This window comes from Camelus bactrianus, chromosome 22 (assembly GCF_048773025.1).
Source record: "Camelus bactrianus isolate YW-2024 breed Bactrian camel chromosome 22, ASM4877302v1, whole genome shotgun sequence".
NCBI lineage: Eukaryota > Metazoa > Chordata > Mammalia > Artiodactyla > Camelidae > Camelus > Camelus bactrianus.
In genome coordinates this window covers 30033323-30046242 of record NC_133560.1, presented here as the reverse complement: position 1 = coordinate 30046242, position 12920 = coordinate 30033323, and the positions used below count along the sequence as shown (strand labels likewise).

General features: G+C 50.9%; 1 protein-coding gene across 4 annotated transcripts; it reads left to right on the top strand.

Annotated features, from left to right (window-relative positions):
* Positions 1–56: 56 nt before the first annotated feature.
* Positions 57–11994, top strand: LOC105078174 (uncharacterized). 4 transcript variants are annotated; one of them, XM_045504039.2, is made up of 5 exons: positions 57–342; positions 2481–2573; positions 5880–6006; positions 7018–7195; positions 7585–11994. In XM_045504039.2, exons 1-5 carry the CDS (start codon positions 340–342, stop codon positions 8774–8776), a joined length of 1593 nt encoding a protein of 530 aa, XP_045359995.2. In that variant the 5' UTR covers positions 57–339; the 3' UTR covers positions 8777–11994. The 4 variants fall into 4 exon arrangements, with proteins under 4 accessions (XP_045359995.2, XP_010964982.2, XP_074207276.1 ...); XM_074351175.1 differs by having other exon boundaries at positions 72–342; positions 2481–2569; XM_010966680.3 differs by lacking the exon at positions 2481–2573 and having other exon boundaries at positions 64–342.
* Positions 11995–12920: the final 926 nt, after the last annotated feature.

Below are 12920 nucleotides of genomic sequence, written 5' to 3'. Positions count from 1 at the left end.
GACTCTCGAAGAACCATCCAATCAGGGCTTCCTGGGCAGGGTCTGGTGATCTTAATAAGGGGCGCTGGGGGCGGGTTTCGGAGTGCTATACGCCCAGAAGACGCCGGTGGGGGAGTGTTTGCAGCACCAACCAATCCGAGGGCGGAGGCGCGGAGCTCCCTCCCGTCAGGGCCGGCGACGGGCGCGCTCCCAGCCCGCGCCGGCGACCCTCTTTGCGGAGCGCAGCGCTCCTGCGCACCTGCTGGGCGCAGCCCTAGGTGTCCCGTCCCTGTCGCTCTCATTTGCTCAGGTCTCAGGACCGCGGGAAGGACGCCCTGGAGACCCCGGAGCGGGACGGAGATGGTGAGTGCAGGGGTCCGGGGCCCAGATCAGGAGGGGCTGTTAAGGAACAGCAGGGAGCTGAAGCAGGCCTGGGTCTTCTCGTGCTGGCTCCCCCGGGTTCCGACCCAAGTGTCCCCCTTGGCCGCGGGGTAGGGTCCCGGCGTCCTGTCCCTTCCCCTCACCCCGGGTAGGGGTCCTGACCCGAGTATGGGGGGGTCCCAGGGAGGACTGGGTGACCCCGGCGGCGGTCAGGCTGGGGTAGGGGAACCCGCCCAGACCGGACAGATGAAGTCAAATCCTCACTCAGATAAGGACAGACATGAGTCCTGTTAAAAAAGAAAGAAACAAAGAAAGAAAGAAAAGAAAAATAGAATTCAGCACCGTAATTTGTGACGCTCTTACTGGCTTTATTCAGTCATTCACGAATCAGGCAGCTTCTCACCCAGTAGAGAAAAGGAGGCGGCCGGGAGCCGCACTAAATGAAAGGGGTTATAGGCAGAAGGGCGCGGGCGGAGGAGCCAGCGAAAGTGGATTGTCGGCGGCGGGGCTGCTTTACTTCAGGGAGGGCAGGGGTCTGTTGGGCAGATGACCTCACTTGTGCTGACCAGGTAATTCCTGACTGACTGGTTTCAGATTCCGTTTCTGGGAGGGGCTGAAACTGTAATTGTCTCCCTGTGGTGACTGGGGACTTGGCATAATCCACTCCATTGGGGGCCAGTGGTCTTATTTTTAACGTTCCAGAGACTTGGAATCTGGAGGAGTCTCTGACCTCACAGATGTGCGGGGGGTGTCCAATGTAACAGAAATGGGCTTTTCTCTTCTAAGCAAGAAGGGTGAGAGCAAGGCTCTTTGACTGCTTGAGGCCTCCCTGTGGGTCAGTCCATTCTCAGCCCAGGCCGTGATAGTGGGGAGCTTTGTTCTGCATCTCAGGGCTTGTTGGGGGTTTGGAGGGGTGAGGTTGGGGCTGGTGACCCCAAGTCAGGGGCCTGTGGGGAGACAGGAGCCTAAGTAAAGTTTGGCTAATAAATGGGCAATTTGGAACACTTGGTCAAGCCAGTGTCAAATGAAAAGTCCAGACTTCCTAAAGGTAGACTTTCACACAAAAGAATTATTGCTCAGGGAGAAGGGACGGTTCCACCGGGGATGAGGGGCTATGCAGGAGGGCGAACGAGACCCTGAGATCCGGGAGCATTGCAGGAGTTGGGCTCAGAGTTTTCCTTTTATACGGAGAGTAAACAAAATCAGGAAGGACCAGGTATGATGCTCAGATGACCTGTCCTTAGAGATGTGTCTGCTGGCTGGGGTGAGGCCAAAGATCAGGGGTCGGGGGTCAGGAGAGGAGCTGAACAAGATTTGGCCAACAAGGATCTGCTAGCAGTTCAGCTCATCACTGATGGGGGGGAGTTGGGATGTGGGGGCCTGTCTGGCCTTGTCCTGGATAAACGAGGGGCCTCTGGTGAGTCTTCTCTAAGTCAGAGAGGGAAGCGGGTGGTTTCTTGCAGCCTGCCCCTTTTCCAGAACACAGAAGGGTGGGGGGGGGTCCTTTGACCTTCCATGGAAGTTTCCAGAAGCACAGGGCTCAGGGAGGATTTGTTACCGAGTCCAAACTCATTCTGCTCGCCACATGACAGGCCAATAAATCGGGAGACCGGGCCAATAAATCGGGAGATGAGGTGTTGGGGTAAGGAATAGCGACTTCATTCAGAAAGGCAGCAGACAGAGGATGGCCCACTAATGTCTTGGAGAACCACCCAGGTCCAGTCAGAATACAGGCTCCTTTTATACAAAACAAAAACCAAAAAACCCAGAACAGAACAGGGGAGGGGTTGTACTTCGTTGCTGCAAACTTCTTGGTGCAGGAATTCTTCGTTCTGGCAGCCCTCCATGTGGATCAGGCCATGGTGTACCTGTAAATCTCCAATGAAACAAAGGTCATTCTCTATTTTGCAACTTGCCATCTCTACCTAAGTGCAGAAGTGCTAGCATCCTTAAAAATCAGAGCCCCGAGAATAGGCTGTCCTGTATATTTTAGGCTAAAGGCAACATTGTTTCACAAAAGGTGCAGAGCTGGCAGGACTGAGCCTAGAAAACAGGGCACGGTGGTTAAAACTAAAGGAACGGATCCAGTATGGAGTCAGATTTGTTCTCCTCTATTACAGACTCAGCCCTGCCACCTGACCCCTGTGAGCAGCCTCCTCTGGGCCCAGCTCAGCACTGATAGCTTCCCCTGCTCCAGCTTCCGGTTTCAGCAGGTGTGAAGTTCTGATTTCTTCTCTTCTGGTTTCTTCTCCTCGGTGAGGGTAGGAAGCATCTCAGGTCTCTGCTCTTTCCTGCAGATACGTGTTATTCCTGGCCTTTGGGCCTTAACCAGAGATGCCTCTGGGGACAAGTGTCCCAGTGCAGAAAGTCTTATGTCTCCCATTAGAACTGAGGGACGTGCCGGCACTCCCCCACCTTCATGTGAAATGGACGGAGATACGGATTACAAAGATTCAGAGAAATGGTGCCCTCAGGGAGCAGAGTGATGATGCTGTCTGATCCTGGGCCACTTCCTGTCAGTAGCTGGTCAGCACAGATCCGTGGTCCGTGGAGATGCTGTGACATGTGACTTGGGCTACTGAGACTTGCTCACTTCTGATTAGATGATTTTCAGCTCATTATCCTGGAGGATGTTGGGGAGCTGGTAGCTGTCTTCTGAAAGGCATGGGATGTGTCCAGTTACTCAAACTGTTACCAACCCTTTAAACAATGGAAGGTCTTTGGGCTCTTTAAATAATAGAAATTGATCAGAGGCCGGACTAGAAATTCAGGCAAGGCTTTATTGGCACTCTTGCTGCAGCAGGAGGGAGTGAAGATAAGACAGGTTCCCCTGCTAGCTTCCTGAGGGGAAGGGGTGCGTCCTGGTCCTTTAAATGGCACGAGGGTGGGGCTGGGTCAGTGGGTGCGGCTGGAGGGTGGCTCAGGTGGACTCCCCAGTGAACACAGGAGGAAGCAGTGATCCCTGGGGCTCTCACTCACACGCTGGGAGGAGGGTCTGTCTGCTGTAAGTGACCCCACGGTGCTTGAAGCAGGTGCGTCATCTGGGGTGGGGACAAGCTGAGCCCAAAGCTGACTCCGGGAGGTGATGGAAGGTGCCCTGCGTCCTGCTGTCGCCCACCCCATGCAGGTGGCCTCCAGACCAGAGAACCGCCACAGAAGGAGCTGTTGATGCCGCGAGCGTGGGGGCAGGGGGTCACCTGCAGAACTGCTGGGGGCGGCGTGTCCTCTGAGGTTGTGCTGTTCCCTGACTCTGGTTTTGGCCTCATCCGAGGAGCTGATGGGCTGAGTGTGATGTGTGCGTCCTGAGTGAGGCTGTGGAGGTCAGACTTCGGGACGGTTCCGTGGGCTCAGTTGCTGTTGAGAGGGTTAGTGAATTTGAGGGTTTTTCTGGGTCAGAATTTAAACTCGAGTGGTTCCTCCTGGGGGAGAATGGAGGCCCAGGGGCGGGGGCACTTCCACCGTGAGGGGGGAGGGCAGGTGTGGAGCTCCCGCCCCCAGCTCAGGGCGGCTGTGACCTGCTGCCTGGGAGTGTCCTTGTGCACTGTGGGCAGCGGGCGCTGGTCTGAGCGGCTCACGCTTGACTGCTTGTCCCTCTCGGGTCCTCGTGGATCCTGGTGCCGTGTGACTCAGTGCACATGCACAGGAGACATTTGTTCCATTAGCTGAAGGTGTAGGTTTTTATTCACTTGGTTCCTGGTAGTACCTCCCACTGGGCGGCCCCAGGGTGACGCCCGTCCTGGCCTTCTGGGGTGTGTTTGGGCGTGAAGGGGTAGCCGCTTGTACTTGCGATTCGCGTTTCCCTGGTGACTGATGGCCAGCATCCTTGCATGAACTTACTGGCCATTTGTGTTCCTTCTTTGGAGAAATGTCTGTTTGAGTGTTAAGTGTGAGCTTCTCCAAGAGGCCCTTTAGCGTTTAGTACATTCTGTTCCTAGTTTGCTGAGTATTTTTTAAATTAATTAATAAATTATTTTAAATGGAGGTGCTGGGGATTGACCCCAGGGCCTCATGCACACTAAGCACCTGCTCTCCCCCTGAGTTACACCCTCCCCCCTACGGAGTTTTTTTTTATCTCTACTGAGTATTTTTATCATGAGGTGATGTGTTTTGACAGATGCTTTTTCTGAGTCTGTTGAGGTGATCGTGTGGATTTTGTTCTTTATTAATAAGGTATATGATGCCAGTGCTTTGTCCCTTTGAACCAACCTTTTCACTCCTGAGATAGACCCCACTTGGCTGTGGTGTTGAACCCTTACACATCCCAGATTTGGATTGCTAGTATTTCGTTGAGGGATTTTTTTTTTTATCTGTATTTATAAGGAATACTGTTCTGCAGATATCTTGACATGTGATGTCTTTTTCTGGTTTCGGTGTCGGGGTAATGCTGGCCTCACGGAGTAGGTGAGGAGGTGTCGCCACAGTTCAGTTCTGCACATGGGTCCCCATTGCTAGTGGTGCTGACGGTCCTCTCGTGTGCTCACTGGCCATCGTATATCTTCTCTGCATAACTGTCTGTCCATACTCAGCACCCCATTACTCCACTGTATCACTTGCCTTGTATGTTGTTTTTTTTTATTTTTTATTGCTGTCATGTCAGTTTTCAAGCACCTCTGATACAAGGCTGCCCTCAGCTGCGACAAGCAGACCCCAGCTGCAGTCCCATTGCCCTTTCGTGCTTTCTTTAGATTTTGAGACCATATTTTCTGCTGAAAAAAATGTCTGATTTCTCATGTCATAATTGTTATGTCTTTGTTATCACCAGTGCATTGTGGTTTCATATTTCTCTAAAGATAATGATTAGGAGCTTTTTTCCTCTCTGCTAAAGTCACTTTGGCTCTCTTACCCTCGGGTCCTTTAACAGCTCTTCTTTGTGGGGGATCTTCCTTGAATCCCGGGCCCTTGGTTATTGGTTTGAGAGGCCCTGCTGGCTTGACGGATCCCTCAGGAACCAGGCCTGCCCCCCAACAGGTGAGCTGGGCCCCGGGCCCCACCTGCGTCTGCCCGCAATGTCCCCTCGCCCTGGGAGGGGGCGTGTCTCTGCCTCTGTCCCCTCTGAGGGCACGGGCCCAGGCTCCTTGACACAGCTGCCTTCGAATGAAGAGTGGTTCAGACCAGCAGCACTGGAAACCGAAGTGTTCACAGCATCCTGACATTTTGGTTCCAGTTCTTGGAGGTGAAAACACAGTAGTAACTTCTGACCAAGCCAGGTGTCCATTTCCATGTGACCTGAACAATGACTTCACTCCAGTCTTTCCTGTGTCTCAGGATCTGATCTCTCAGTAAATGCAGCTGTTTTTAATCTTGTGCCTCTAAGTCTACATGTATTCTTGTCGCTCACTGCTTCAGTGTCTGGCAGTCACCGTCGCTGGGGAAACTGCATTCCATGTGCTCGGGGACTGTCACTTCCCACAAGAGCGCAAGCCCAGGGGTCCCGGATTGCGCCCGGGTCGCCGGCTGTCGGGCCCATCCCCCCACACGTGGGTGCAGAGGGAGCCTCACTGAGACAGTGTCTCTTTCAGGACCCGGTGGACTTCGAAGACGTGGCTGTGAACTTCACCGCGGAGGAGTGGGCCCTGCTGGACCCGGCTCAGAGGAGGCTCTACAGAGACGTGATGCTGGAGACCTTCAGGAACCTGGCCTCCGTGGGTGAGGCTGGCGTCACACCTCCACCCAGTCTTCAGGGAACAGATACTCTTACGGTTGTTCTTTCTTATTAGGGACACGGACGGGGACATGTTGAAAGGAAGGCAGGCGTGGTCCCCGCCTTGTAGAACCTACTTAGATGGCGTTTCCAAGGAAACAAAGCTTCACGTACGACTGACTTTTTACTCTTGGTCAGCATCCCTAGTTTTAGGGATTAATCAGAGGCTCCCTGATCCTGTGAATGCGAGCACAGCCTCCAGGGTCACGGGGCGGTGAGAGCAGCGCTGTGGTCAGCACACGTGTGGCGTGGCCACCTGCTGCAGTCTCATCCACGCGTGCCTGTCCCCAATGACGGGGACAGGGCACCGGCCCGTCTCACAGAATGCTGTGTCCCCCGCCCTCCCTCAGCGCGAGCTGTTCTCGGGAGCAGGGCAGCAGCCCCACAGCGTCGCCCTCCCGGTGGCGGCTGGGGCAGGGGAGGCGGGCTTCCCCGGGGCCCGGGCCTGCTCTCAGCAGGAGCGCCCCTCTCGGAAGGGGCAGGTCTGGGCGAGGGAGCGGTACCCGGACGTGCCCATTAGAAACAGGACTCAGTCTTGGTGAATTTGACATTTGTCCTTCACCTGGCCCCCTGTGGGGCTTCTCGCCCACCCTCACCCACTCGAGAGGTCTTTCTGTTGCTCGTGCTAGAAAGGGAGCATCTGGGGACGTGCGTTGCGCCCAGCTCCTTTCCCCTTGGCCTCTCCGATGACAGTGACCTCAACATCAGTCTCCATTCTTCTTGAAGTGCCTCTTAGTGAGCAGACTGCCACTGTGACTCATTCTCCCTGTGACGCCCAAAGTCCCAAATCATCGAGGTCCTCAGAGTTTCCTTTGTTTTTGTGTCCACTTTTCCTTAAAAAACATGTTTGCATTTTCGGATCAATCTATGAAAAGAAGTCTGCATATGGTCTGTTTTCTTTCAATTATACCACAATTTTTTTTCAAAGAAATTAAGCGATGTTACCAATGTTGCAGGTTCTTGCTCTCAAGTTAACACCAGTGGATCAAGTTCTTGGTGGGCTATTTTAGAGGGTGAAATATCCAGTGAACAAAGCCTGGTAGGATTCCCAGGAAATGATTCCTGGTCTGTTTTTGGAGAAAATTTGATGTTTCGTAACAACAGGGATCGCCAAGCCCAGGAGAGGCGTTTGAGGTGAGTGGCTCCCACTGAGGGGGGGGGGCTTGGCACGCTGTTAGGTGTAAACCTAGCTGAACAATTATGTACCCACGGAATCTTTATAGCACAATACTTTTATAAATATGATGTAGATACTGAGTGTCTGAGACAGAGTTCACTAGGAAGCGACCATCAGGAAATCTCATGTGTGGAAAACACTGAAAGTTACGGCTCTGTTTGAGCCCCAGCCAGAGCATTAAACTTGTTGCACTTTGAAACAATGCAGACAGTGGGGAAAACTTGCCCATTTAGTGCAAATGGCAAATACATAGTCAAAATAATCATTACTATCCATCAATAAGTTATAAACAAAGAGATGATTAATAATCATTAATCCCTAATACTGTGCTTCTGATTTTGAACAGTAGTCATTGGGTGGAGAGTCTCTTTGGAGGTAACGAAGGTCGTCAGTGTGGAGAAACCCTGAACCAGACTCCAGACCGTCCTGAGGACAAGGGCGGTCTGACCGCACTTCAGCTCCGTAAGTGCAATGAGTGTGGAAGAGCCTTCAGGGGCCACTCTCTCTTGGAGAATCAGCTGAGATCTCACAGTGGACACAAACCTCATCGGTGCGAGGAGTGCGGGCAAGCCTGCAACTGTGTCTCCTGCCCGTGCAGTCTTGGGGGAACAGACGTTGTTCTGTCCCCTGCAAACGCCAGGGGTGCTGAGAGAGTGTTTAAGAGAGATGTGAAGAGTCATGGGAGTGAGCAGTCCTTTGACTGTAAAAAATCTGGAAAAGCTGTCACTTGTCCCTCTTCCTTTCGAGACCATCTGAGAGGTCACTCTGGACAGAAAGTCCACGTGTGTGAAGTATGTGGGAAATCCTTTACGTATTATTCCTACCTTTTGCGGCACGTGAGAACTCACACGGGGGAAAAGCCCTATGAGTGTAAGGAGTGTGGGGAAGCCTTCCGGTACCCCAGACCCCTGGGAAGACACACGAGGGGACACGCTGGAGAGAAGCCGCACGTGTGTAAGGAGTGTGGGAAGGCCTTCAGTTGTCCCAGGTACTTCAGAAGGCACATGAAGACACACAGTGGGTTGAAGCCCCACGAATGTACGGAGTGTGGGAAAGCCTACAGTTGTTCCTCGTCCCTTCGAGAGCACGTACGAACGCACAGTGAAGAGAAGCCCTATGAATGTCAGCACTGTGGGAAAGCCTTCAGGCACGAGCGGTATTTTAAAAAGCACGTGAGAATGCACAGTGGAGTGAAACCGTACGCGTGTGCGGAATGTGGGAAAGCCTACAGTTGTTCCACGTCCCTTCGAGAGCATGAGAGGACGCACACCGGGGAGAGACCCTTCGAATGTCAGCACTGCGGGAAAGCCTTCACGCGCCATGCCTCCCTTCGAGGACACGTGAGGACACACAGTGGGGAGAGAGCCTACAGATGCACACAGTGTGGGAAAGCTTTCTGTTGGCCCTCGTCATTACGGAAGCACGTGAGGACGCACAGCGAGGAGAAGCCCTATGAGTGTCCTCAGTGTGGGAAAGCCTTCTGGTATCCCGTAAACCTGCGAGGACACATGAGGACACACGCTGGGGAGAAACTCTGAATACGAGGACTCGGGGGAGGCTTCCTTCCCCTTTAAAATCTCGTAAATGTGAGCGATCACAGGAGAGAAATACGCATCAAAAGGAGGTGGGGGGACCTTAAGCACATCACTTACTTTATATGTGAAAACTCAGGGCAGGACAGAAATCTTTTCTTGGATATGAATACAGGTTTTCCTCCATAAGTGCCTCATCCTGGATAAGGATCCAGTGTGTTGACTTCTAGTTCGTGTCCTGATCTGAACCCTTAAGATCGTCGCTGTCCTTCTGTGTCCCCTTCACCGGGGCTACTCGCATTTTGTTATCTTGGACTTTACATAATTACACAGTCATATAAAAACTTGTCTTGTTTCCATTACAGTGTCTTTTGAACCCAGGGGTGGAAGTGGTTTTCAGCTTTTTTTTTTTTCATGTGCGAGTTGGTATAATTTTTAGATGAAAAGGTTTTTGATTCTTTCTTGGTGTTGTGATCCTGATAGGCCACCGGCACTGTTGAAACGTCCTGTCTGGTCCAGCGTCGCAGGCGCTGGCATCTCCCGACTCTACCCTTGTCCTCCTTGAGTCTGTTACTGAGAGGTGCGTCTTCCATGTTTGTTTGTTGCTAGTAATGCCGTGTATGTGTGTGTTCCTCACAGAAACTAGGAATTGTGGGAGGTCTTGGAAGGTGACAATCTTACCTGGTTATGTTTGTAACTTGGCCTCTGCCCATTGTCCCTGATTTTGGTTGGATATTGGACATGATGCATTGAGTAACTGACCCGGTGGCGTGAAGATGAAAGCTCGTGTGCAGACGGTTCTTCTGAGTTGTGTTGTGGGCGTGGGTAATCCGGTGGGAGACTGCCTAACCCAGAGTCCTCCTGTCAGTGGTTCTGAGTTGAAGTTCCTGAGAAGAGGAAGAGGCATGAGGTCTGGAGGACAGAGGTGAGGAAGCCATGAGCCTCAGGTCTTCTGTACTGTCAGGAGGTGGAGACACACGGGAACTTACTGGGCCCAGTTTTCTGGCTCCTGGCCCTGCCCACGTGGGCCAGCCCCCAAGCAGACACGTGTTTGACGTTAGTTCCTTCTTGGGTGCTTCTCACCAAGTTCCTGCATGAATCCTCTTTGGTTTTCAGGTTCATACTTAGTGATCTTCTCATGCCTGACCCCGTCCAGCAGACCTTCCTGCATGATTTCTGTAGGAAGCCTCGTGTTCCTCTAGTAGGGGGGATGTTCCTTCCTCCACATTTAATACGGCAGCAGGAACCTGCTTCCCTGGCTGCATTGTTGAGAGTTTATACTGACCCTGAATTTCTTGTTTCTAGATTCTTCCATGATTGAAATAACCACTTAGGAGTGTATCTGGGGCAGTTTTTTGGGCATTTTCTCTTGCAGACACAGCTTTCTAAACAGTGTGCTGATGACCTTCCTTCCCGCAGCTCAGTGGTGCACCGCTCTACTTGCTGGACGAGATGCTGCCTGCGTCATCAATTGTTTCAACTAATTAAATTTGATCTTTAAGTTTACTCAGTGAATTTCTGCTGTTGAACAGATTTGGTGTCAACAGTGGGATTGAAGGGCATTCCAACAATATTCAGAGGAAAGAAACACGGGCGTGATGCCCACAAGCCCTTTTCTGAGTTCGCTGTCTTTCTCACCATGTCTCTGAGGGCTGTGGGTAAGTTCCTGTCAGCTCTGAGCTCTGCTCGCTTTGTGTTGCATGCCAGTCAAACTGGCTTTCCAGTCCAGGGTTTAGTGGGTCAGCTTGCGCTGGAAGATGGTCCCATCCGGAACCCGAGTCCCTGGTCCTTAGTTTGGTCTGTAATTTCCTGCTTGTTTGGAGTCCCTTTCCCAAGCTGCATCCCACAGCTCCCGCTTGCTGGGGCTGCCGGCACAGTCCTCGCCCCAGCTCCAGTCCGCCAGCCCCTCGTGCTGGGGTCTCCTTCCTCGGCCCGCACTGGGAAGTGCTGGCGGTGCGCACAGCCCCCCCAACCCACCTGTGGTCACACGTCTGGGCTCTTGCTGGTTTGGTTGGGTGCGCGTTTGTGTTTGTCTCATTTTGTGTAGATAAAGGCTACTGCTAACGTGGATCTTAGAAACCAAACATCCACAAAAATTGGTGGTCATAGATCAAGAACTTAAGAACTGTCAGAACACTTGCCACTGAACTCAGAGGCACCCACGTTAGGATAAGTTGGTCACAGAATGGGTTGGGTTGGTACCAGGTAACCGGTCAAATCAAGAACATTTCCATGCAATGAGGTGCACTGTAAACTACCACACAGTTTCCAGCTCGGCGGCATGCTCCTTGTAGGCATTAGTTTGACTCCAAGTGACCCAAAGTATAAGAAAGAAATGGGGAGAGGGAGGGAAGAAAGAGAAATAAATACTAAAATGAGATCCGTCATAGTCAGAATTAATAAGCATACCACCTTCCAGGAACCTGTTGGGGAGCTATGGTCCCAGAGCTAGAAATACCTATTTTTAAAAATACTGGACAGGGTGTGGAGAAAGAGGAACCCTCCTGCACTGTTGTTGCGAGTGTGAATTGATGCAGAGATCACAGAAAACACTATGGACGTTCCTTAGAAAACTAAAAATAGACTTTCCGTGTGATCAAGCAGTCCCACTCCTGGGCACATACCCAGAGAAAACTCTCAATTCAGAAAGACACCTGCACCCCCGTGTTCACAGCAGCACTAGTTACAATAGCCAAGACACGGGAACAGCCCTAATGTCCATCACCAGATGACTGGATAAGAAAGCTGTGGTGTATTTAGACAATGAGATACTTCTCAGGCATTTAAAAAAATGAAATACTGCCATTTGCAGCAAAATGTATAGACTAGAGGTTATATTAAATGAAGTCAGTCAGAAAGGAAAACAGCATGTATCATTCATATATGGGATCTCCAAAAAATGGTACAAATTCTATTTACAAACCAAAAAGACTCAGACATAGAAAACAAACTATGGTTAGGGAAGGGGGAAGGAGGCAGGGAGGGGTAAATAAGGAGTTTGGGATTTGCAGATACACACTATTATATGCAAAACAGATAAACAGGGACCTACTGTATAGGACAGGAAACCATATTCAATATCTTGTAATAAGCTATATAGAAAGAATATGAAAAAATGTATGTATATGTATATCTGAATCACTTGGCTGTACAGCTGAAACTAACATTGTAAATCAACTACATTTCAATACAAAATAAAATTTAAAAAAAAAGCCAGAGAGAGAGTGACTCCTCCAGTGAGGTCTGTCTTTGACTGCCTTGATTGTTGCTAATTTGGGTCTTCAGGACCGAGGCTGTGAAGTGCACCCCAGTCACTGGGGAATATCCTGCCTGTCGTAGTAATAATCTCCCTGGCGCATTAACGCCTCCTCTCAGAGGCTTTAGACACATTCTTGCAGCCTGTTACCACCAAACCAACAATCTCCTTAAGATTAGGACGTGTCGACCGATAACAGTTGAGGTTGCAGGGAACAGAGACCTTTTTTGGGGGTCTTAAGAATTGCAACTCAGAGGAGACAGACTCTGGTAAAACCAAGAGTGTTCCAGGGAAGAGAACGAGTCGGGGGTTTATACAGGTGAAAGCTGAGTGGCTGTACTCTGACACAAGAAAGGAAATGTTTGTGAGGGATGGCTGTCAGGAGATGCTTTGGGCTAAGGCTCTGATAAGCATTTTGACTTTCTTCCCCATTGGGCAGAAGTTCTCAATGCCTGCATTAAGACAGTAACTGGTCTAACTTTATTTTATTTTTATTTCTCTCTAGAAAAGATGGGTTTATTTTGAATCAGCGGAGAATTACAACTTGGGGTCTGCAACCACGGCAAGCCACGTGCAATTGCCTGCATGGCAAGGGAATGACTTGGTTGGGGGGGAGGGTCCTATTATGTTTTGTTTTTAATTGAAGGATAATCAGTCACAGTATGTCCATTTCTGATGTACAGCATAATGTCCCAGTCTTGCACATACATACATACATCCCTGGCTCCATTTAAGAGAGCTCTCTTAGCAGCACTGACACCATTTTGATATTCCTTTCACAAACATCAGAAAAGGAACCAAGATAATGATGGACTTAAAGATTATGAGCCTGAAACAGTGACTTAGGAATATCATAGGAATTGGACAAAAAGCTTAATGACCTGCAGATGCCTC